The following is a 26,241-nucleotide window of genomic DNA, read 5'->3' as shown; positions in this document are numbered from 1 at the left end:
TTTAAACAAAACGTTTTATTTACAAAATAAACAAAAATTGAAGATATTCTATTTCAGTAACAAAAGACTTTGATACATAGAATGAAAATAGTAGAAAACTACTAAAATCAGAGGAATGGCACACGAGTATCGTAACTGTGAATACAAAGGAACTAAATTTTGTAATTTTGCAAAATCGAAATTATGACATCTTTTTATATTAGGAAACCGTTAATTACGGTTAATTAGATTTAATATCGCCTTTCGCGATCGGTAATTATCATTTTGTTGTTATCTAGATCAATTTTCCATCGAATACAACGGCTTTTTCCATTTGGTAATAACCTAATTGGAGGAAATAATAATAATAATTATTATTATTATTATAAATTAATTAATTATTGGTTAAAGAACCCAATTATATAATTACTTTTTCTCGGTGCAAACGAAAAAGGGTTGCGGCTTTAAACATTGCACCCTCATTATATTAAAGTAGAAGTTGCCCATGACGTCAGAGGAGCGCGTACTAGTGGTTTTCAAACAGTCGTAAAAACGCTTATCACAGTCGCAATGAGACCTGATAATTTAAAATTAACGTTAATCAGGTAATGTTCGAATTCATAAACTTAATAGTATTGCCAATAGTCGGTAGAAAAACCCCTACAAACAATAGGGGAAAACCCCCTACAAACAATAGGGAAAAACCCCCTACAAAAAATAGGGGAAAACCCCATACAAAAAATAGGGAAAAACCCCCTACAAAAAATAGGGAAAAACCCCTACAAAAATAGGAAAAAAAACCCTACAAAAAATAGGGAAAAACCCCTACAAAAAATAGGGAAAAACCCCTACAAAAATAGGGAAAAACCCCCTACAAACAATAGGGAAAAAACCCCTACAAAAATAGGGAAAAACCCCCTACAAAAAAATAGGGAAAAACACCCTACAAACAATAGGGAAAAACCCCCTACAAAAATAGGGAAAAACACCCTACAAAAAATAGGGAAAAACACCCTACAAACAATAGAAAAAACCCCCTACAAACAATAGAAAAAACCCCCTACAAACAATAGGGAAAAACCCCCTACAAACAATAGAGAAAAACCCCCTACAAACAATAGAGAAAAACCCCCTACAAACAATAGAGAAAAAACACCCTACACACAATGGAGAAAAAACACCCTACAAACAATGGAGAAAAAACACCCTACAAACAATAGAAAAAACCCCTACAAACAATAGAAAAACACTAACTTGGTGTACCAGGAGAAGTTCACAAGACCGAAGCCGCTTCTAAACGCTTTCAATTTAAGAGGGCAGTGATCGTGAGCTCTGCAACATTTATCAAGTTCGACTTTGGGTCCTAAATCGGTATAATCGCTGGCGATGTCGCCCATGCCGCACCATTTTGTACCTGAAAAGAGGTAAATAAAGATTAGTACTACTAAGATTTAGTTGAATCTACCGAGCGAGTATGCATCGAATAGAACGATTCAATTTCAATAGTGGAAGTGGTAGTTTATGTTTTAGGGCTGATGCGAAAAAACTATTTTAAACGAAGTCGTTAATTTTGTTATTGCGAAAAGATACTACACTTTGATCTTAGTGAAGCGGTCGTCCATACGTCAATTGTTTCGTAACTTCGAAACGGTAGCCGAAATCGGAAAAATGCCATAGAACATTTTCATCGTAAAATAATCTGTAGAATCCGTAGACGCTCAGCCATACCACCATATAGGGAACACCCTGTATAAACAGTAACTTGCGGGTCCTGGCTCTCTGATACATTACTTCTTGCTCTGGGCCTCGAGCCCCCACATGGAAAAACTTGAACTGAAATAAATAGCAGTCAGCTAAAAATTTCTAATTTCACAGCCTTTATTTTGGTTCGAATTCAGTCGTTTACATAAGCTATTTTGATATTGAAGATGCAAGTAACATATTAAGATTAAATAAGCCCAAAATTGATTTCGATAGTTTCGTCCAAACAGAAAATCGCCTCGTCGTGTACTCTGTCTTACAGCTTTATTTTAAGTTACGCTAGATAGTCTTAAATACCTTCGTACTGTATGTGGCTAAGAAAGGCTTAATTATCTAGCCATGTACATAGAGATATCGACTTAAATTTTGTTATCAATGAATTAATTGACGGGTGAGATATTAGAAAGAACACTTAAAAAAAGTTTTAAAGATCTAAACTTGTACATTTTCTTGCTAAAGTTTTAAGTTTTTACGATCGCCACCACTGACTTCTTGGATGTTTTATTTAAGTGCCTCTTAATTAGAGCATAGCGCCGATTTGATTTGGGTCGGCGGCGTCGTGGCGCCCCGATTTTTTAAAAATTATCGGCGGCGTTGAATGTTTTCGGTGGCGTGGAGGTACAAAAGTTTACCCCCCCTTAGAAAATTTGGGAAAAAAAATTCAAAACGTTTTTTGTAAGAAAAACAATTACTTCAAAAACTCAAAAAAAAAAAAAAAATTCGGCGGTGGGATCAAAATATATCGGCGGCGCGCTGAAAAGTAAATGACTAGGCTGCGGCGGCGGTTCGGCGGCAGAGAAAATATCGTCGACGGCGGCGTTGGATCGGTGGCGCTAGGCTCTACTATTAATACTATGCCAAGATGATGTTTGGCGTTGGTCCTAGAGGCCGGCGCCGATCTGATATGGGTCGGCGGCGGCGTTTGAACCAAAATATACCGGCGGCGGCGTCTTCGGCGTGACGAAAATGACCGGCGGCGGCGCACGCCGGCGTTTGAATAAATTTAGGAGCTATTTCTTGTAGCGACAGTTTAAAAAACACGCGACTGAAGGGCACGGGCCAATACCAACTCGTACTAGTCCTTCCATGGACTAATTAATGTACTTCTCACAGGGACGCCCCGTTCCCGAATATTTGCTTCGGGCGATTGTTAAATGTGCGCTCTGGCGGCGGAGTTAGGAACTAACTAACTAATGATAACCGGGGAAGAAGGAAAAGGGGGGAGGGGAGGGAAACTACAAATGTAGCTCAGCAGCTGGAAAACACGTGGGACTGGCCCAATTTGTAAAACGTTTGTTTTAATTTTTTTAATGTGCGAAGTACATAAATTAGTCCATGGTCCTTCCGAGGTAGACCACTGGCCTGACGTCAAACGACATCCAAAATTATTTGCAGTTATGCCGGGTCGAAATTCGGATGAAGGCTCGATATTGGCTTTATATTTTTTTGGTCGTGCTCCACGATAACGCTCTGCAGTGGCGTAGACAAGGAGGGTTCAATGTCAACCCCCTGGGCCTACCTTGACTATACTAAATTGACACCCCCTTCTCGACACCCCTCTTAATATTAACATTCTTGGACCCCCTTTGACGAAATTCTGGCTACGCCACTGACGCTCTGAGCCTTCCAATCAGAAATAAATCCGAGTTACGAATAATATCATTTTTGTTTATCATCGCACGGTGAACATACATATTGCTATTTTGATATGTTATTTTCCATTTAAATATAGTATCATGATGTGATTTTATAAACGTATTGGACGTCTAAAATGCAGTATATCAAATGCTTCATTTATTGAATTTCAAGTAAAAAATTATTATCAGTCTCGGATTGGCCATAGAGGTAACCTGCCCGATGGCGTGGCTCCCATGGACCATTCATGAAGTGGGCCTCCGTAAACAGGGTAGCGTTATAGTTGTTAAAGCTGGGACCCATAGTCTCCTAGCAACCGAAAAATATTAGACCCAGTCCGCCACTGATTATTATAATGCAATTTTAGAAAACATATCGATAAACCAAGCAACATTTAAATTTAAAGATAATTAAAATGTGGATAAGCCTTGGTTATATTAGTGACTCTCTCTATAGCCAAGATAGCAATGCTGGAATTTATTGACGCGACGTGAAAATGCTCTTACTCTGCGTCGACCGAAATCCGAAAACCAAAATTTGACGTTCGACGTCGTGTTCAAATGTAGTTATTTTCGCGTAATTAAAACCAAACTTGATATACCAAAAAAAAGTGTATCTTTGTATCGGCGGCGGCGGCGTGCGCCGATTTTCGAGCAATCGACGGCGGCGCAATCGGCGGCGGCGCGATCGGCGCGTTCAAAATTATCGGCGGCGGCGGCTTTTAGCCTCTAGTTGGTCCTGCAATCCACCCCACGCTCCTCCCCTTACCATGCAATCAAATCAGTCCGGTATCTCATTGGTTCCCTAAAAATGACGTCTTCCGACGCGATTGAGGCGCCCCCCCGGTAACGTTATCATAAAATTTTTGGTGGCACGGCGGGAGCATGGACGATTCGTCCCGGGCGGGAGCTAGACCGTGATACCCGCGCATCGTCTCAACAGTCATTTTATAATTATAGACAGGAATGTACTTATTTCTACAGTCGAGATGATTCAAGGACATCATGGTCTAATTTGACAGTTTCAAATAATACCACAAGTATAGCCAACTTCAATAGTTTTGACAGGCGCTTTTATTTTATCGCAATTGGCCAAGATGGTGCTTTGGCGTGAGACTAATTTTAAGAACGCGCTGCCGTGCAAAGCACAAAAGCATTAACGACCAAAACCAAAATATGGAGAAAACCCGCGAAATTCAAACTTTCTTTGCCTTAAGATACCCCAACTTACTTCTTTCAAGATTATATAGTAGACTTGGATTTTTCAACTCAAAGTACATTCTGGTACTAAATAATTTACGGGCCAAACGATATTTCAGAAATATCATTAAAACCATGTCTTAAATCGCGAAGAAAATGCGTTTTGATTTGACTTTTAAAGAAAATAAACACATTAATGCGTTTTTGGTTTGAAAATAATGCAAAAACCTAAAATAATGCGTTTTGCAACAAGTCATTTCTCTAAGAACAAAAATTTTAAATTCGAAAATTTGTTCAAAATTGAATTTACCGTACAAAATAAGGAGAAATAAAACCAAAATCTGTAAATCGAAAATTTGGTCTTTAATGCTTTTGAATATTTTCTAGGTGTACATTCTAAAACAATAGGGTATCTTAAATGTTAAAAGCATTACTGTTACAATTTCTAATATAATGTAGTCAAGATTGAACTTATGAATTCAATACTAAGTAATAATTTCAGTAATACTAAAACAAATTGCACATAATTTGGAGATATCATAATTATTTTCCCTGATTTTTCAGGAAAATTTTCATTTTCCCTGATATTTCCCTGACTTTTTTGCTTAAAATAAATTTCACTGATATTCCCAGGTTTTCACTGATTTCCATGTGTGTATGAACCCTGTATTCAGTGCAAATTTTTTAAACCGATAGATGGCGGTAATGTTATTGAAACTGGCAAATTATCACCCGTCACGAGAGGTCACCGGCTTGCGCTCCAATCGCGTCGGAAGACGTCAGTTTTAGCTAGGAGAAACAAACACAAGGAGAACGCAGCTAGCCTTTAAACACGCTAACGCAGTGTTGTGTACAAATTTGATTGGACGAGCCTCTACGCCGAGGGTTTTACGGGCGGGGGGAAAACAATTTCCAAATTTTCCCCTTCCGACGGCAGCAGGCGCTAAAGCGTCTAACCATTGAAAACTGTACGCAAGAAAATCCCCGACTTTTGACGGGTTGCGTTTTCCTTGTGTGGAGTGCTCTGTTTGTTGCTCCTAGGTTTCAGGGACGCAAGGAGATACCGGGCTAAATTGTCTCTTATGAGGAGGATCATACTTGCAGATCGTGAGGTGTATTGTTGAGGCAGCCGTTCCCAATTTTCTTTTTGCTAAGGAACCCTAAATTATCCACCTAATTCTGGCGGAACCCCAACTCATTTTTTTACTTATTTTAAAAGACTCTTGGCACAAACATTACAAAGATGGCCGCGCTGTGAATAGAGTGTTGTCGTCTGATACGATTTTGAAAACTTTTAACGTCACAGCTGTAGTGCTAATAGTGGCCGCCATGACAGTTACCGTTTTTTATCAATAGGCCAATTACAATGGTGACGTCGCAGGGTTTCAGACGACAACACTCTATTCTCGGAACCAGGCTTGGAAATAAGCGGTGGTCACTGGGCCAAAGACCAGTTTATTAATTGCTCGGACCAGTTTTTTTATGCAAAAGCTAGGGGTTCACTGGTCCAGGGTCCAGTTTATTAATTCAAAATTATCTACCGTATTATTAACCAACTGGTCTACGTGACCACTTAAATAATTCAAGAGTTGGGAGTCACTGGTCAAATAGACCAGTTTAGAAATAAACCTTATTTTCAAGCCTGCTCGGAACCCCAGGGTTCCGCGCATTGAGTTGGGAATAAATAGAGGTACAACTAAATCTGGCTGGCGCGGGACCAATTTAGTTCAATAAGGAGACTTTATCAACTTTATCGTTTTACCGTGGCGGCATCTGTCTCTAGTGGTGGCAACTATATTGCAATTGAATTTTTTCTCGTATCTGATGCGAAATTGAAATGTATGATTACTCGTAACAAACAAACCTTTGAAGTTGTTTAAAAATAATTTTATTCTGTCAACACGATCCTTTTTAACTCAAGTTACGATGAGTTAGCTAATAATTATTTATTTTTAGCCATATAACTTTACAAAATATAGATGGCGCTACCGCCTAATTATTCTGATGAATTTCGTAGTCTTATCAGAACAGGTCCCGCGTAACCATGGCAACCGAAATCGTAATTGTAATTCTAGCAGTATTATTCCCAATTCAATGGTTCCGCGGAACACCTTTTAGGGACCGCTGTGCTAAGGAACAAGAGTCACGGACATTTGAGTACACACAATCCTACTGATGTGTTAAGTACATCTGGCATATTCAAGTTAAATTTAAAAGAGATTTACAATATCCCTGTACATTGACTTAATAAGCGCATTATAGCAACCTAAGGGGCATATTTAGGAAAAGGGGCGCTTTCCCAACCACCTTCTTCATTATGAACTAATATTTAAATCACCCTTTCCTAAAAAAAAGCGCACTGAGATATAAAACCCCAAGAGAAGAACTACAACACTATCACCCTTTATTAAGAACAATATCCCATTCAATGTTTTACTCACACCGTGAAAAATCCGTTACAACGCTTTCACAATAAACATGACCATTACAGATAAAATATTAAAAAGTAACACTACGGTACTAAAATTAGCACCTGATTTCAGACTCTGTCCGCTTATGGGAAAATCCGTGCTACATTGCATGAAAACAGAGTTAACACGTGTTCTCTAACACGGGTAATGGATCCCTTATTTTCTCAGAAAACCCGAATTTGAAATCGCACGAACACGGGTTTGATATGCTGGGGGTTTTTTATTTATTTATTGAACAACAACTGCGAGCCAAAGGCTGGCTTATGTGCAGAAAGACAAATAATCGTATTCATATTCGGTCTTTCTGCACAGCAGCACAAGCAGAGCCCAATAGAGTTTGCAGAGATCGAAGCTAGTAGAGGTGTGCAAATACCATTTTTTGGGGATCGAATCGAATATCAAATATTTTTTTTCAAGGCACGTCAAATACCAAATCGAATATTTATAACGTCAAATAATTTGGTGGAATATTTGTAGAGCAAAATTTTAAGCCAGTTAACTGATCAAATACCAAATAGTATTTCGAATACCAAATAATTCGACGTATTTGGTTTTGAAATAACCAAATAGTTTGCATTTTTGTCAAAAAAAATAAAACAATAATTGAAATCACTATTCATTTTACTGGCAATAGTAAAATACTAAACCAAATGTATAATTTATATTTTATTTAATAAATTTAAACTATAATACTAAACTTTTTCAAAGAAAACTTTTACAAACAAAATTTAAAATACACATTTTTAAAGTTTAACTACCACAGGTCCAAATCAGCTAGCGAGGTTTTTTAGTAACTACTAACTACAATTAAAATCAAAGGATCTGCTATATTTTTCATGCTTTGCAAAAACTTCATTAAAATCTCGAGTTTTTAAATATATGTAAAACACGAAGGAGCAGATCTTTTATTACGAATAAAAAATATTATTTAATTTCATTTATAATAATTTTAAACCAATAATTTAGTGAACTCAAAAATTCAAAACCGAAAAATCCAAAAAGTTACTTACTTCAACCTTTCTCCCAGTTATTAGTTTTGTTTTGAACTTTGTTTACTTTTTAGTTTTACTTTGCTATTCTAGAAAATTCCATAACAAAGAACACGCGAATAATCTAGCCAATAGGCGCTAGGATAAACAGCTTCTGCCTTTCGCTAAGAAGTTTTAATACACACGGTATGAATAATGGACGTGCAAGTTACACTTTATATGGTCCTTGCCGCTGTGGCCTAAAGAGAGGTGCCAGAAATAAGCACTAATTCGGAAATTTCACAGCGTTCTCCTCTGATGGCCTTGAAACTCAACAAATTAGAAAAAGACCAAGGTTATTCGACCAGTTTGCAAACTATTTGAAAAAACCAAATACCTTTTTCCTATCTTTTCGAATATTCGACTATTTGATCAAGAAAAACGCATATTCGCGAACTTTCCCAAGTGCTATTCGATCGAATTATTTGGTCTAACCAAATATTTTGCACACCCCTAGAAGCTAGTATAAAAATTCTAAACAGTGGTTATTCGGTAGGGCTAAACCCGTGTCAAGGTTGAAAGTGGACGTCATGAAATCGGCTTAAATCGTGTTCCCGCAAAGGCTCCCCGTCCAGAGCGAAATCGGGATTTTCCGAATTCCGGGTTTCCTACCTCCATGAAAACGTAGTGATTACATCCTTTAGTCTTATACCTCCATCGGTCGTAGAGTTCAGTAAAAGAATGCCCAAATAACAGAAATGGACGCTATTAAAGTTCTGAGCAGCCTGTGTAGCTATCAAGATGTTCTGGCCAATAAATTGACCCTTCTAGATCTAACTGACAAAGAGATATGACGACACGGCGGCATCGGCATCGGCTACACTATACGTGAAACCAGCACACACCAATAGCTTAAAACTTAGTTTAGGTCGGTTTGAATGCCAGTTTTGACCGTCGACGATAATTCTTGGTTCACACGTGCGAAATCGCTTCAACCCGGTTTGCTTAACGTCATTTCAAATTATAACCAGAAATTTAAAAATACTAAAATGTAGGCTTATCCGAAAACAATTAGTTTACATTACTATCCATACAGTAATATCATTTGAGATTATTTAGAATTTTATTCGCATTATTTATGAAAATACGAGCAATATAACTTCCCAGTCTTGTCGTTTTGAAAGCGATTCTAAGCTAACCGACTTGGACGAGTTGCTTCCCGAACCAACACGAAGCGATTTCTCACGCTGGTTTGGAAAACTAGTTATCTAAAACCAGGGCTGTATCCCTGCTAAAACGAAGCGATTTTATGGGTAAGTAAGGGGTTTCTTTTCGCCTGTTCTCGGACTAAAAATGTACTCTTTTCACCCTAAAACGTGTTATTCGCCTGTTCCGGGGATGAGAATTTCTCCACCCCATTAAATGTTCGCTTGTTCCGGAGTATTAGGGCCACTCTTTTTACTCCTTCTGGTAAGCAGGTGTAAAGGAGTAAATCGTATTTTGTCGTCTGCTAGCCAGAATTTATCCGCTTAAAAGGACAAAGGCAGCCACTTTTTTACTCCCGACTCAAACTATTCGCCAGCACAGAATCTGAGTAAAATGACGTCATAGCCATACTCTTCTTACCCTACTCCGAAATCCGGAACAAGCAGTGCCGTATTTCCGCCTAGGGGCCCATCCTTTTAATTGGCCCTCCAGTGACCGTAATTACTGTATTCGAAGGCATAAATCAATAATATCAATCGTAATTTATATTGGAGAAATTCCTAGGTAGAAGATTTTGTTTTCAAATGACCAAAATTTCTGCCTGGCAGTTTACGGACGCAGCCTTAAATCGCAATGTTGCATAATTATCGCATATTTAGTTGACGATTGTTAAGAGCTTTTATTAAGTAATATAACCGTAGAGCTCAGACTTCTACGCTGAATCAGAAAAATTCAGGCACAGCCTAGTTCCAGGGATAAGAGTAAATGCAGCGCGTGAAAAGGGGGCCCAGACTCCTTATCCGCCTATGGGCCCAGGATCTCTAAGTCCGGCCCTGGGAACAAGCGAAAAGAAACCACTTATGGTGAAAGATAGTAGTTCCCTCTGAAGTATAAACAAATATTCTTACCAGGAAAAATTCCATTCCATAACTCCCATCGACTGACACCGGTATCGGAGCTGTTGTTTCTATCGGAGTCGATGAGTGTATCGTTTTTAACAAACACTTGGCACATCTCGATGATTTCCATCATTTCTTTGAACTCTATCTTTTTGGTCGGAAGACCGATTTTTTCAATTTCTTTTTCGGCATCTGAAGCGTCTCTACAGATAATAGTTGAAAACAAATCTTAATTAAACGTGTTAAAGCTGTGTTTTAAACGCCTAGGTTGAACTCATTGAGTTGGGAATAAATAGAGGTACAACTAAACCTGGCTGGCGCGAGACCAATTTAGTTCTACCGTGGCGGCATCTGTCTCTACAGGTGGCAACTATATTGCAATTGAAATTTTTCGCGAATCTGATGCGAAATTAAAATGTATGATTTCTCGTAACAAACAAACCTTTGAAGTTGTTTAAAAATAATTTTATTCTGTCAACACGATCCTTTTTAACTCAAGTTACGGTGAGTTAGCTAATAATTATTTATTTTTAGCCACATAACTTTACAAAATATAGATGACGCTACCGCCTAATTATAAAGATGAATTTCGTACAGTCTTATCAGAACAGGTCCCGCGTAACCATGGCAACCGAAATCGTAATTGTAATTCTAGCAGTATTATTCCCAATTCAATCAAGGAGGATAGGAAGGGAGGCGAAGTAGGAGGGATGAACGTGCCAGCATCCTTGCAAGAAGCTTAGCGCGCGGTCGGCGAGAAAATTTCGGAAAAATGGCGGCAACACGTAGCGTAGCGGCCGCAATCTTGCCGCCATTTTCCCCAGTTTAGGTCGGTTTGAATGCCAGTTTTGACCACCGATGATAATACTTGGTTCACACGTGCGAAATCGCTTCACCCTGGTTCGCTTATAGCCAAGGCTTAACGTCATTTCAAATTATGACCAGAATTTTGAAAATACTAAAATGTATCCCGAAACAATTAGTTAATCGTGTTTACTATACGTACAGTAATATTATTTTTAATTATTTAGAATTTTATTCCCATTATTTTGGAAAATACGAGCAATTTGACTTCCCCGCCTTGTCGTTTTGAAAGCGATTCTAAGCGAGCGGACTTGGACAAGTTGCTTCCCGAACCAACACGAAGCGATTTCTCACGTTGGATTTAAAAACTAGTTAGGCCTATGTAATATGAAGCGATTTTAGGGATACTTGCATTTTTATATAATTTTTGAATAGTTTGCTTATATTTTGATAAGTTTATTTAAGAAAAAATAAACTTTTTAATTTGTCGGTAACAGATGCTAGATAATAATAATAATAATAATAATAATAGTAATAATCTTCATTTGGTTAGTTCAAAGGAAGTTTACTACAAAAATTATGGGCCAAGTCAATAAATGACTTTTAAGCCGCAACACAGGCTAAATACAATTATTTACCATTTACATGAGGGTCAGTGAATATATTAAAGTATATACCATAATTCACAATTCCAAAATGTTTATAATTAGTTCAGTTAGTTCTGAATAAATTCCAGAGCCAATTTTTTGAATTTATATAATTTGGGGAGTTCGGATAAACCCATAGCGTTAAAAATATGAACACCCTTATATAGGATTGAATTGAATTTAATATTGGTACGAGGCAAGGTGTTAGCGAGGGCCATTTGTGTTCTAAAATCATATTTCGGTTTCTTTTGGTAAATAGGGTTATTTAGATCCTAGGCGCTACCTCAGAGAAGCTAGCGCCGTTACGCCACCTAGACTCGTTTCGGTCGCGAATATTGAGATTAATATCCCTCACGCTCCAACAGTAAGTCCCTTCCCCCTAACCGTCAATCATCTCAGCCCGGTATCTAATTGGTTCCCTGAAACTGACGTCTTCCGACGCCACTGGAGACGTTTGATCTCCCTCACTCTCGTGGAGGGGAAACTGGATCATGATGCTCTAGATAGTGATTAAAATTGTTAATTGCTGAACGACTATTGACTTTTATTTCGACATGATAAGTTCTATGGTTTAGTTAAGTGTTATAAATGTCGATAATCGATGGTTTGAGTGCTTGTAGTACTGGTAAAATATTAGTACTTGTAGAAGTAAATAATAACACGACGAGAGAAGTGAGATATATATATATATATATATATATATATATATATATACACTCTTTTACGAAGTCGGCCATTTCATTACAGGCCTAATTTAAAAGAGTACAGGCAAGGGCGCCTGCACGTGCTCATCAGATCGAGACGTCGCGTGCACTTGACCGCGTGAAGCGGCCTCGCACGCACTATTTTAAATCAGACCTGTAATAAAATGGCAGCTCTCACAAATAAGGATATAAAAGAGTGTATAGGAGGTAAAAATCAAAACTTACGGGAACTCTAGGCTCAAAATTTACGGGCTAGCTATGTAAAAAGTAAAACCATATTTATTCTTTGAAATAGATTTGGAAAATCCCTATATTATAACAAATTTCCCAGGCAATATTTTTTCTTATAAAAAGTGTTTTTACCATTACAAGGTACATGATTCAAGCGAATAACATTAACAGCTTAGTAAAATGAAAAATAAGTTTATTGATAAGTTTAGAAAGTGGTTTATATTTATTGTGCCCTGCGTTTAGAGTAAATATAAACGACAGAAAATATCCGGTTATTTGTATAGGCTTCGTGCGTAATTTAAATTTGGGTCACAAGTATCGCCGCCTACCAACAGAGTTTTAAATTGAATACATGAAAGCTGTCTGCTTGCTGAAAGTTTCAATCGAAAAACATGGAAATTCAAAAGTCGTCTGCTATTTCTTCACATATTCAGTTGACGAATATTAAAACAGATAGCGCTATTTTTCCTAAGCTCGAATCCTGTACTTCTCTAAGATATATATTATATACTTCTGATAGCATAAAGGTAGCGTTAGCGAGCTGATTAGTTGATGTATATGATAAATAACCTCTTCTAAAACGTAAAAAGGGTTTAATGCTATTCAAATTTAATGATAACAGTTTCACTTTCGATAAAATAATTCCAAGGGCATTATTTTTGCCGAAAAAAATTGCCCTTCAAAACTAAGCGTGTACGAGATAATTACTACAAATTAAATTAATTTCATAAAATAAATAAATTTATTTGGTTCAAAAATTACCATTTAAATCTGAGTTTGAAATATTTACTACAAATTAAATTAATTTAATAAAATAAATAAATTTTGTTCAAAGATTACCATTAAATCTGAGGTTGAAATAATTACTTAAGAAACTATTCTAAATAGAAAAAATTCGTCGGCTAACACGTGCTAAGAATTATTTTTAACGTAACTAAGGCCAGTTAACCCCAAAGGTGTAAATAAGGTAATCCAACAGAAATATGGAACTTTATACTGAATTACAACCCACGACTCCACCATCAGAAAAACCCCTCAATGAAAACTTCACAGTTCATCGAACCTTGGTATAATTAAGACTATTATACCTACCCCATAGGTACGTAAAACCCGAAACAAATTTGCCTATCAATACCGCGTGGGTATATATTAAAACCATTAAAAAACAAACTTACTCTAATTCGTACAGCCGACACGATTTTAAAGTCATTTCATCAACTTCGAATTCAACTTCGGCCAAAGTTTGCCCATCGGACAAAATCACGGGATTAGACACGTTTTGACACCAAACGAACTCCACCAAAATTAACGCGACTAATATTTTACATAACGCCATGAGTTAATTCCTAAACGCACCCGTTTAGTTAGTCTCCCAAGATATATGACAAAAATAAAGCGGATTATAACAACGGGGAAGTAAAAATTAGATTATTTTCTGGGATAAGTTTCGTTTGTCGCTAGAAAAAATGGAACGTTGCTCCGAATTCGAAGTTTGTGGAGGAACTGAACTAGGAGCAACCGTTCCCGCCAAAAGGCAACGACGAACTGAACCAGTTACGGCAAAAAAAAAACACACAGAATCCCCTCGTGTTTGAAATAATTACACCCTTTTTTATCTAACGTCGTAAGTTGTCGGCGGCGAATAAAAAAATATATAATTCTACTGAATGGAAAAAAAAATATATATACAACTCTTTACAGAGAAAGAATATAAGAAAACCATCTATGGGTTGTTAAAACGCGATAATTATTTAATTAAGATGCTTATCTTTTCTATAGAAGAACGTAATAAAAAAATGAAACTTCAAGAGGTCTGAAAAGGAAATTTGCTAAGTCAGAAAATCGAAAGATACGTTCTTATGAATAGATTCGTAATAATACTTTGAAAAGCGAGTGCTTCGATTGAGAAGGGGCTGGCTAATTTTTCTCCTTTACAATCATGCCAAACACGCGTTTAGCCCAGCAGGTTTAGAGACAAACGCTTGTTTTATAGTGCAAAATACCCTTAAGCAATTTTAACGGTAAACGAAAACATGTTGTGTGTGTAACTGTTGTAAACAACAAACGTTACGATCACGCCGTAAGTGGAGGTTTTTGGCGGGGGAAAAACTTGTTTTTTTTTGTTGTGGTAACCCCCAAAAGGTCAAGACGTAAAAATACGGTTTACTAGGATATATTAAATGGGCTATTGCTAGTCTCGACCCACTTGTTTGAATGAGTGAAAGGTCTTAGCTTGGTTGGTTACGGCTGGCAGGTTAAAATCGCAAGCTAGTATATTCTAAGACAAAAAATCGTCTAGCGCCAATAATTCCAGCTTCTGCGGTAGAAATGTTAAATTCGTTGATTCGTCCTTAATTTTAGAAATGATTAAATTTACTAAATTATTAAAATGATTAAATTTACTAAATTATTAAAATGATTAAATTTACTAAATTATTAAAATGATTAAATTTACTAAATTATTAAAATGATTAAATTTACTAAATTATTAAAATGATTAAATTTACTAAATTATTAAAATGATTAAATTTACTAAATTATTAAAATGATTAAATTTACTAAATTATTAAAATGATTAAATTTACTAAATTATTAAAATGATTAAATTTACTAAATTATTAAAATGCTTAAATTTACTAAATTATTAAAATGATTAAATTTACTAAATTATTAAAATGATTAAATTTACTAAATTATTAAAATGATTAAATTTACTAAATTATTAAAATGATTAAATTTACTAAATTATTAAAATGATTAAATTTACTAAATTATTAAAATGATTAAATTTACTAAATTATTAAAATGATTAAATTTACTAAATTATTAAAATGATTAAATTTACTAAATTATTAAAATGATTAAATTTACTAAATTATTAAAATGATTAAATTTACTAAATTATTAAAATTATTAAATTTACTAAATTATTAAAATGATTTAATTTACTTAATTTTAAAAATGATTATATTTACTGTTTAAAATGATTAAATTTACTGTTTGAAATTATGAAATTTACTGTTGCAACTGAATAAATTTACAAAATGTTTGAAATTAAAAATTTACTAAATGTTTGAAATTAAAAAATTTACTAAATGTTTGAAATTAAAAAATTTACTAAATGTTTCAAATGATTAAATTTACTAGGTTTCAAATTATCAAATTTACAAAAATGTTTCAAATTACTAAGTTTACTAATTGTTGCAAATGATTTAATTTACTAGGTTTCAAATTATCAAATTTACAAAAATGTTTCAAATTACTAAGTTTACTAATTGTTGCAAATGATTTAATTTACTAATGTTTGAAATGATTTATTTTACTAAATGTTGGAAATGATTTAATTTACTAAATGTTTGAAATTATTTAACTAAATATATGAAATGATTAAATTTACTGTTTGAAATTATTTAACTAAATATATGAAATGATTAAATTTACCGTTTGAAATTATTTAACTAAATATATGAAATGATTACATTTACTGTTTGAAATTATTTAACTAAATATATGAAATGATTAAATTTACTGTTTGAAATTATTTAACTAAATATATGAAATGATTAAATTTACTGTTTGAAATTATTTAACTAAATATATGATATGATTAATTTTACTGTTTGAAATTATTTAACTAAATATATGAAATGATTAAATTTTCTGTTTGAAATTATTTAACTAAATATACTAAATGATGAAATTTACTGTTTGAAATTATTTAACTAAATATATTAAATGATTACACTTACTGTTTGAAATTATTTAACAATATATTAAATGATTAAATTTACTGTTTGAAATTATTTAACTAAATATATTAAATGATTACACTTACTGTTTGAAATTATTTAACAATATATTAAATGATTACATTTACTGTTTGAAATTATTTAACTAAATACATGAAATGATTAAATTTACTGTTTGAAATTATTTAACTAAATATATTAAATGATTAATTTTGCTGTTTGAAATTTTTTTTACTAAATATATTAAATGATTAAATTTACTGTTTGAAATGTTTAAACATAATTCAAATTGTTTGAAATGTTTAAACATAATTCAAATTGTTTGAAATGTTTAAACATAATTCAAATTGTTTGAAATGTTTAAACATAATTCAAATTGTTTGAAATGATTAAAAATTATGGAAGTTGTTTGAAATTATTAAAACAGAAAGAAAATGAAATTAAATTAATTTAAAAAAGAAATTACTAAATGTTTGAAATGATTTAAATTACTGTTTGAAATATTTAAAAATAATTTAAATTGTTTGAAATGATTAAATTTATTGAAATTGTTTGAAATATTTAAAAATAATTTAAACTGTTTGAAATGATTAAAAATTATTGAAATTGTTTGAAATGATAAAAAAATTAAATTAATTATAATTATAACAAGAAATTACTAAATGTTTGAAATCAATGAGGTGACATCATATAGGGCAAATCCTCCTAATGACTGAGCTTGTGATCCTAAAATACTACTTTACTTAATATTAGTAAATAAACGTCATTTCGCACTGACGTCGTGAGTCACCAATAAATGTTGATTGAAATTTTAACTTACAAATAATTGATGTTGGTTTATTAATTACCATTACCTACCTAACCACTTTTTCATTTTATACCATAACGTTATTTAGCATTATTTTAGCACCAGCTAAATAAATTGTCAGCATGCTGCTTATCCGTTTAGACTAGCAACTCTAATACTTAGGCTAAATCATTCCTAATTAATAGCTTGATAGCAAGGTTAAAAAGGATAAGCGAGGGAAGTAAAAGCTTCAGGTATATTTGGTTTAACCAGCTTGTTTTTATTGATAATTTTTTCCAATTGACTGAAAAGTAATAAAATTAAACAAAGCTGCTGGCTGGTCAGGATCCTTTATTTTTAATTTTAATAATATATCAATCGAAAAGTGTGTATACACCATTTTCCTGCCTATGGTACATCTTTTTAATCGGTTTTTCCTTTGTTTATACATGAGATTACAAACTCTAACCAGTAACCACAAACAAAAATAATATTTTTTGCAATCTTTTTTTATCAACATGTATTCACAGCTGGTATTTGAATATAAATAAACATTGCACGTTTAAGTACAATTTTAGCAAAGCAGTAGGTTACCAGTACTTCAAATTTAAAATATTACAGATCCATAACACATCACGCAAAAATTAGTTCACTTCGCACCGGTACCTAACGTTTCTATAATAAGACTAGATGAATAATTTAATTATGAATTTAATAATTAATAAAGTCTAATTTAATTATAGTTTACCACATAAGTTCATGCTGAGTATATTTAAATTTTTAAGCACCTAAAATACATTCTGGACAGGTTTTGTTCAATAGATTTTTCCAAAATAAGTGCATAAAAATTATATTTTCCATTTTTATTATTTTTTCAAATTAACTCGCGTTATTTTTAATTTTATCCCTCGAAATAGACAAAAATATTTTATTTTTGCATTGGGTGGGCACATAGTGATTTTTTTTAGTATTTTTCTTCTTTATGACTTAAAATAATTAACTCATTTTATAAGCTCCAAAATGAAGGAATCAACTTCTTTACCATATGGAAATAAAAAATAACTAAACAACTTAAAAAAACAAATAATATAATTGACTGTAAAATAGATTATATATTTTTAGGTAAATGCGTAATTTTTATGACTAATTTTAAGTTGATTTTACCATCAAATGGTCTACCACATTTTTCCTATTATTGAAAGTACAAGCATCTATTATACATCTATTTTTATGTAAATGAATTTTAATTAACTGTAAATTACTCGATTTCTGTAATTTTTGCTATATTAAGAGAGAAGGCATTATATTGAAAAATAATACTTTTTTTTATCAAATACTAAGTACTCAATTAGTGCTACAAATAAATAGAATTTAAATGCTAAAATTTTTTATATCACGAATCAATAAAAGGCACTTTCTCGTGCCTATAAATAAAAAATACCCTATTTGTCATACGTTCAGATCAAATTCCGATGCTATTTGGAAAATGTATGCAGCGATACTTTAAATCGCTTTAATAAGATTCTAGGGTAAACTCCAGGAATAAAATAAAAGAATTTAGGCCAAGGCTTACCAAAATGTAAAAAGTGCATACCATATTTAGAAGGTTAAACAAATAATATATTAAATTGCTATTGAGACTTATTGGAGACTGAATATTAAACTTTAAAAAATCTTTATCGAGTGGTTATAAGCAGCCCATAGGTCTGAAGCCAGACAAAATCGAATTAAAATTAATTTTAGCAAAATTTCCCACTGTTTCAAACAATTGAGATGGTTCAACATTGCCTGAAATTCCACTAAACTCTTTTATATTTTCTATTGCAACATTGCAACTAGCTTAGTTTATATATTTTTGGAAAAAATATGCACATTTAAAAAAAGTGCTGTTTAAGCCTTGGCTTAAATGTTTCCCAGCAAGGGATAGTAAAATCATAAAATCCAATAGAGATTCATATAAATAATACTACATGCAAGAAAAAACAGGAAAGGAAGGTCGCAATTTTTTTTGATAAATGCGCAAAATGGAAAGAAAGGATTTTGTAAACTAGTTTGTCTCATTAAAACGACGCAATACGTATTTAAGGATAGTATTTTCTTTGGTATATATATGCGTGTGTTTGGGTGGACTGATTTAGAATAGGAGCGGCAGACTGACTAGTTATTTAGCCATGATGCAGTTGAAAGGAGGGCTGCCCTTCCAGTCTGCTTTCAGGGACAAGTTGTACATCGAATAGGAAGGATCACCAGTGACTTCTCGTTGTATCGACAGAAAAGGCGGTAAAAGCTTTGAAAGTTCCTCTCCACTTAGGGTTGTGTATGTTTCCAAAAGAATCAGACCATTACATCTTCAAAACAGAAGGGGTAGAGTGGTTTTAATTTAAATCATCTATGTAAACATATAATTAAGGATGCACCGATATTCGGATATGCTCTTGCAACACATTTTTTCATGAAAAATTAGAATTAAATAGTATGACAGTGGGCCATGAATATCCGATATTACTGCCGTTATATCGGTTGTACCCATAAAGGTGCATTCCTACATATAATATAAGTAGAACTGGGGACTTATTATAATCTACAATATAGTTTCCAAGATTTTTCTAACATTAAAAAGTCTATAAAAGTTTCATAAGCATTTAGAGTTCAATTGTAAATTCTCTGAATAATATTCATATCACTATTTGCCCGCCCACATTAAACGTAATACTTTCCCTATAAACATAAACATTACAACACATAATCTTTAGAATTTACGTAATTTTCCCAGAAACAGTGGGTCAGTTAGCAAAAAATGATATTTCCCCCAAAACACAAGGCATTCCCAGCTTGCAAATTACTCATAATTATAAGTAGCGTAATGAAATGAAGAATGATAAAAAGTGCTAGGTCGTTAGGTGCTTAATTAAGAGCAAGGTCAATTAAACCATTAACAACATCCTACAACAACAAAGACCCCCCCCCCATAATCTGATACACTTGAGTGCAACTAAATGTAATGTAAGTGGAAGAAAAAGTTACGCAACTAACCTCTTATGACAGGGTGGTCTGTAGATATCCAGCTGAAAATACATGTTCTGCCACAGAAAGCTACGCCTCGTTTTGAAAATGGTGTAGTGGGTGTCATCTCGTTGAGCCAACATATTCTGATCAGTTAAAACAATGGTTTAATTAGGGGTTAATTAAAATAGAACCTTGTTACCTAATTTAAATAAAAGGGGAGAGAGGGAACGCACCATATAGTCTCTGTGGGCGATTTGTCTCTTGACTTCAATGACCTGATCTTTGACGTCCATACGTCGCTGCGTATACATGTAACTCCAGTGACCTAATGGAAATTTATTTTTAAAGATAAATCAAAATCAGTTTAATTTAATTTTGAATGTATTTAAAATTCAGGAAATAAAATGAGACAGTAATTAGATAATAAAAAAGTAGTTCTACAATACCAACTAAGGGGCAGTACCATAATACAAAAAGGGGAGAATACTATAATAAAGAAGAGGAAGGAACTAAGATACAAAAAGGGGAGAATACTATAATACAAAAGAGGAAAGAACTACAATACAAAAAGGGGAGAACACTATGATACAAAAGAGTAAAGAACTACAATACAAAAGGGGAGAACACTGATACAAAAGAGGCAAGAACTACAATACAAAAAGGGGAGAATACAAAAGAGGCAAGAACTACAAAACAAAAAGGGGAGAATACTATAATACAAAAGAGGCAAGAACTACAAAACAAAAAGGGGAGTATATTATAAAAAAGGAAAGAACTACAATACAAAAAGGGGAGATTGGGAGAATACTATAATACAAAAGAGGAAAGAACTACAATATAAAAGGGGAGAATACTATAATAAAGAAGAGGAAAGAACTACAATACAAAAAGGGGAGAATACTATGATACAAAAGAGTAAAGAACTACAATACAAAAGGGGAGAACACTATAATACAAAAGAGGCAAGAACTACAATACAAAAAGGGGATAATACTATAATAAAGAAGAGGAAAGAACTACATTACCAAAAGGGGAGAATACTATAATAGGAAAGAATGGAGTACTAAAATATAAAAAGGTGGAGTACTAAAAATACAGAGGTAAGATCTGCCAAAAAAACAAAACAAGAAGGGACATCAATAGAAAAAGGAAAACCACATAGACATAATAAAATGGATAACCAAGAAAAGGTGTCATGGAAGGGGTTTGGCAAACAAACCGAATGATCCTTAAATTGGTCAATATTGGCCTTAAATTATTCAAAGGCCCTATACAAAATTAGTCATCCAATTCAAGTTCCATTAGTTAAAAAAATTACATTTAGCATACTACCCAAAAAATTCTTATCACTAAAAAAGTTCAAAAAAGGTTTTAACAATTTACCCTTTTGCCCCCTCTTTCTAAGCCTAGATTGAAAATTTGGATTTGAAGTAACCATATAGTTATGCACAACTTCAAAATCTTGAAACGAAGGGAAAGCCTAGATTAAAACAAGCGGTGTTAGTAATTATTTGCGTTATTAAAAATTAAGGAGGTTAGGGCTTCGTGTTACAGTAATATTCATAAACAGCGGAAAAAAATGGAAAGTGTAAAAAATAAACTTACCAAATCGGGCGGCATACTCTGCACGAGAAACTTCAACTTATGACTGTTAGTGGCCAAACGATCCGTTGTATCAATGCCCAGACGTTTGCAAACACTAGCAATCAGACGACGCAGTTTCGTATCAAAATCAGTCGAGTTGTCTATGACGTCAATGTATGGATGTCCAACCCATGCCTTTCAACATTATACCATTGAAAAGTTGTAAATAAATTCAATTACAGACGTATTACTTCAGCAGCTCTTTGATCACGTTCTTTAGCTAATTCTATGCCTTCCGTTCTGCAGTTATTATCCTCGCAATTATAGAATTCCTCAGCTCCATTAGCAGCCGATACCTTTTAAAAACATCAAAGTATGAAATACACTTAATGACAAAGACTTCTGATATTTTAAAACTATCACTTATATTCGGTAAAAATCTTACATTAATTAATTAAAGTAATGTTAATGCTATAAAAATAGTTGCCTATTAAGATTTCGAAATAATCCAGAAATGACAACACGTTTTTGTTAACATTAAAAAATCCGTTAAATGTTTAATGACAACCCGTTTTTGTTAACATTAAAAATTCCGTGAAATGTTTAGATACAAAAATGTAAGGGCCATTTATTGGTATTTTAATGATATTTTTTTGTCAAGTTATTATGGATTATTTTGTCACCCAACACAAGAGGGTTACAATTTATAAAAGCGGGACTATTTAGTATTATACGCAAAGTTAAGGATGTGATTATTTAAAACTAAACAGTGAATTTAAAAAGCCAAAGCTTAGTAAATAGGTCAGACTACTAAGTACATTTGACCTATTACTGCGGATTGGCTAAACTAAAAAAGATTTTGGGGAATGGGTAATTTTGGAAGTGAGACCAAGAATACCAAGTGGATGACTTGGTTGTAACGATTATCTCGTAGTTCCACCGGATTCCAACCATTCGAACTCAAAATCCTCTCCCAGGCATCTTTTGAGATAACTATAAAATGAAAACGGAAGCGTTGTTTTCCCACACCAAAATCACAGTTACATATGGTCTAGCTAGTCATGGAAATGTAATAATATTTTACATTTTATAAACAGGGTGGATAAACCCAATTAAGACGTATTTTTAATGTTACATTTAAAGCAAATATTACTTATAAATTGTTATAATGAAAGCGGTATAGTGATATTGTAAATACAGTAGTAAGTGTAAAGAAAGAGGCCTAGTTTTTAATTAAGATTAAAACTGTGTTAAGATAACTTACATGCTGCAGCATCCATAGTTCCACGATCACAAATTACAAGACAATTACGATCACAAGTTTCAGCCAATGAAAAATAAGTGTTTTCTATCGCAACCATCGTTTTAAGCAGATTTTCTTGAAATTCAAGAGCTATGAAAAAAGGTAATTGAATCGGCATGAACTATGTCACTAAACTTTAAAATGAATGTACCTTCATCACTTGTCAACTCAGGAAACCGAACACCGCCGCTGTTAAAAATAAAAGTTTAATAGTGACTTTCTCAATCCATAATGGTTTAATAAAGTATACGTAAATATTAACCTTGATAAAATACACTTACCCCAACAAAACAGTTGCTGTCTCAGGGACCCGGTACACCTTCCAGCCAAGGTTTTCGAAAAAAGTACATAATCTAACTTGTCCAGTTGTTTTACCACTACAAGGACCTAAGAAAATTTAATATCATTTGATATTAAAATAAGAAATCAGGTCAACTCTTAATTTTGGAGTGGTCCCAAAACTATATAACCCAATAACCCACGAGGGATTAGCCAAGGCTTCCGGAACTTACCGCCGGTTAAAGCTACTGTATAAACAATACGTTCTTTGGGTTGCGTTTCTTGCGTCATTTTCAAATTTGGTAACATTAACTTTTAATTACAATCAAAGACTTACTAATTTCATTTCAAATATCACAAATTTAACGCGAAAACCAATCATATACAAAACAGGAAAAAATACCGCGTCTCTCAACATAAACATTTACTAGCCATTTGGAACTTTACATTGAAAAAAATTGCGCAACAGTAGAGACGATAGCGACATCTATTTTCTTTTTTTTTAGCATTTCAGTTCAGTTCAGTTCAGTTCAATTTAGCCTTCAAAAGGGTCCCTTTTAAAATAGGGAGGCTCACATTTGCTTGTGCAAACGGGGCTTGGATTAATAACAAGTTGGCAAGCCAAAATATACCTCTCCTCGGAAGAATTGTCCCTAGTGGTATTAATTTCTGGAGACGACCCTTAAAGATATCTCCGCAATTCAGAGTTATTTACAAAAAACGTAATCCCGGTTCAATCCCGCCCGGTATAAATTTTTTTTAATAATTTTTAAAATAATTGAGACGAAACAACAGAGTTTAATTAATTCAGAATAATATAAACAAGTTCACCAAAATAAGAAATCGCCGTATCATAATGGTTCCTTTACTTCAATATTTTGCCTGTGATGTGTTTTAATTTCAGAGAAGTCAGTAGCTCGGCGGTAAAACATCTGCTCAGTAACACGACAACCTGGGTTGATTCTTGGTCATGATCGTATTTTACATTTAAATTATTAATTCATAAATTAGTTATAAAATTATAAATTTAATTCATAAATATTTAAAATGTTATAAAATAAATTGACGTTAAAAACTTTATAAGTTGGCTTAGTTAGAGTAAATCTCTGGCACGTAGCAGAACCGGGTTCGATTCCCGGCTGGCGCCAATAAATCGCAAATAGACACTAAGACAAATACCGTGAACAATTGGTGGAAACCCTGCCATAGGGAGTTGAGAGGTTGCCATAACACTCAGCACTCGGGCCGTCCCAAATGTCAATAAGAAGAAGTTGACGAGAAAATGCCCGCACACACACAAGCACAACAAACTCAACACCCACAACCGTCATAACACAACAACAGAGGCGCGTTTACGTAAATTGTGGCACTAGGCGCAGTTTGATTTTGGGGCCCTTTTTTTCACAAGGCCATTTAAGCCAAGGGCGTATCCAGGTTTTAATTTCGGGGTGGGGTTCTTTGGGAATTTACAGGTAACGTATAGCGTAGCTTAGTATGGCCTGAAACTTTTATTTCATGTTGAAACTAGTGTTGTATGTAAATAAATAATTATTTATTTATATAAATTTTATTTTGTTTAAAAAATTTCTTACGAAAAATAAAGCTATTTAGCACATTTAAACATTTTAATGGTAGTGTTATGACGCATTTCGTTGTGGCGTAGGTACAAATGACTTTTCAATTTCTATTGACTCGATATCAGAATCTGTGGTCGTTCTTTTAAAATATTGAGTAAAATAATTTCTGTTTACTTTTAGTTTGCATTGTCAAATAAAAGAAGCAGGTTTATTGAAAAAAATAGTTGAAATTCAGGTTGAGCTTTTCTGGCGCATCTACAAGTTTGGAGTCTTTGCAGATTCTTTTGAGCCTAGGCCTAACGCTTCTAGGCTTCGCTTGATATGTGTTTTGAAAACGCTAGTGGAATATCCCACTTCGACGACTTGTTCCATTTTCGGAAAGCGACCACTTATTGGTCATTTTCCCTAACCTTTTATTTTTCTAAACTACTCATTATTTAACTTCATCCGCACAAACCGAGCAATTTTTTAAATTTCAATAAATATACAATGGGCTGACTATAATTCCGAAATTTGTAATAGCATTTCAACATTCGGAAATGTAGATTTTTAACCCCTTTGTATATTTTCATACATTTGTGATGGCGATTCGATACGTTCTGCTTTAGAATAGATCAAAAACTGAAGCAGTTCATCCCAAGTGTTGTCAATATCGATATCATCTTTATACATAGCGTGGCCATAGATATAAGAAATGTATATAAAGGTCTAGATAAATTTCGGGGCGTCTAAGCCTAACATAAAATACGGAATTGACACCTAGCAGACACCGAGGAAGGCACGTGACCAAGAGCGCGAGCTCTCTTAGCATTTTAGTACTAAGTGCTTGACCTTTCCGCAGGCCGTAGTCTTTAGACACCATCTGTTGGTGACTTTTAGTATAATTTTTAAGCAGGAGACAATGGCTCTCGTGACGATAGCACGAGCTTTCTTACCGATAGATTGCGCCTTATAAGGATAGCCTGCAGAAATTACGCGTTTCTGCTAGCTGTCACCTCCGTATTCACTCCCTTAGAAATATTTTATCTAGACCTTTATATACATTTCCTATATCTATGAGCGTGGCTCAGCTGAAAATGACGTAGAGCAGTATTTTTTGTTGTGATTCAGAAATAGCGGGAGTCCTGGGGCCATTGCATTGGCTCTTAAAAAAATCAGGGGGCCCTTAAAATAAATCATTCTAAAGTGGGTTGAGGGCCACCGGGGCCCCCAAATTTAATAAAAATAGTTATAAAACACTTCACGGACACTTTGGAAAATATTTTTTACGCCGCGCGCCATCTCAGAAACACTGTTTTCCTAATTCCCACCCTAGTCGAGAGCGAAATCTAGCGTTAAAGTTGACGTTTTAAAGACAATAAATGTTTGCGTAAGTAACGTAACCAATTTGTATTCTCGTATTTTCCATCCCTATTTTTAAAATGTTTCCCCCCCCCCCATTTCACCCCCGCT

At 33.9% G+C, this 26,241-nt stretch overlaps 2 protein-coding genes across 2 annotated transcripts; both read right to left on the bottom strand.

The window, feature by feature from the left end:
• Positions 1-14,052, bottom strand: LOC149958792 (uncharacterized). Its single transcript, XM_090165040.1, has 5 exons — positions 13,680-14,052; positions 10,128-10,321; positions 1,234-1,393; positions 410-556; positions 1-324 (listed from the first exon to the last, which is right to left on the bottom strand). The coding sequence occupies exons 1-5, from the start codon at positions 13,838-13,840 to the stop codon at positions 231-233; spliced, it is 756 nt and encodes a 251-aa protein (XP_090021166.1). The 5' UTR covers positions 13,841-14,052; the 3' UTR covers positions 1-230.
• Positions 14,053-17,399: 3,347 nt separating this feature from the next.
• Positions 17,400-23,633, bottom strand: Ttd14 (TRPL translocation defect 14). The gene is made up of 11 exons (XM_090166183.1): positions 23,446-23,633; positions 23,215-23,320; positions 23,085-23,122; positions 22,895-23,023; positions 22,529-22,623; positions 21,882-21,986; positions 21,652-21,825; positions 21,430-21,526; positions 20,280-20,371; positions 20,074-20,189; positions 17,400-19,388 (listed from the first exon to the last, which is right to left on the bottom strand). The coding sequence occupies exons 1-11, from the start codon at positions 23,519-23,521 to the stop codon at positions 19,202-19,204; spliced, it is 1,215 nt and encodes a 404-aa protein (XP_090022309.1). The 5' UTR covers positions 23,522-23,633; the 3' UTR covers positions 17,400-19,201.
• Positions 23,634-26,241: the final 2,608 nt, after the last annotated feature.

Source organism: Leiobunum rupestre, chromosome 2 (genome assembly GCF_980474605.1).
Source record: "Leiobunum rupestre chromosome 2, qqLeiRupe1.1.hap1, whole genome shotgun sequence".
Classification (NCBI taxonomy): Eukaryota; Metazoa; Arthropoda; class Arachnida; order Opiliones; family Sclerosomatidae; genus Leiobunum; species Leiobunum rupestre.
Note: the sequence above shows the minus strand (reverse complement) of the source record. Positions and strands in the feature narration are given on the sequence as shown.

Bases quoted from the DNA above. Each gene is read 5' to 3' on its own strand.
- LOC149958792 (XM_090165040.1), bottom strand. From the start codon at position 13,840: ATGGCGTTATGTAAAATATTAGTCGCGTTAATTTTGGTGGAGTTCGTT. The intron at 10,322-13,679 runs GTAAGTTTGTTT...TATTATCTGTAG, and splicing joins TGTCGGCTGTACGAATTAGA to AGACGCTTCAGATGCCGAAA. The intron at 1,394-10,127 runs GTAAGAATATTT...ACCTCTTTTCAG, and splicing joins ATGGAATGGAATTTTTCCTG to GTACAAAATGGTGCGGCATG.
- Ttd14 (XM_090166183.1), bottom strand. From the start codon at position 23,521: ATGTTACCAAATTTGAAAATGACGCAAGAAACGCAACCCAAAGAACGT. The intron at 23,024-23,084 runs GTACATTCATTT...CTTTTTTCATAG, and splicing joins TGAGTTGACAAGTGATGAAG to CTCTTGAATTTCAAGAAAAT. The intron at 21,826-21,881 runs GTAATACGTCTG...TAATGTTGAAAG, and splicing joins GTGATCAAAGAGCTGCTGAA to GCATGGGTTGGACATCCATA.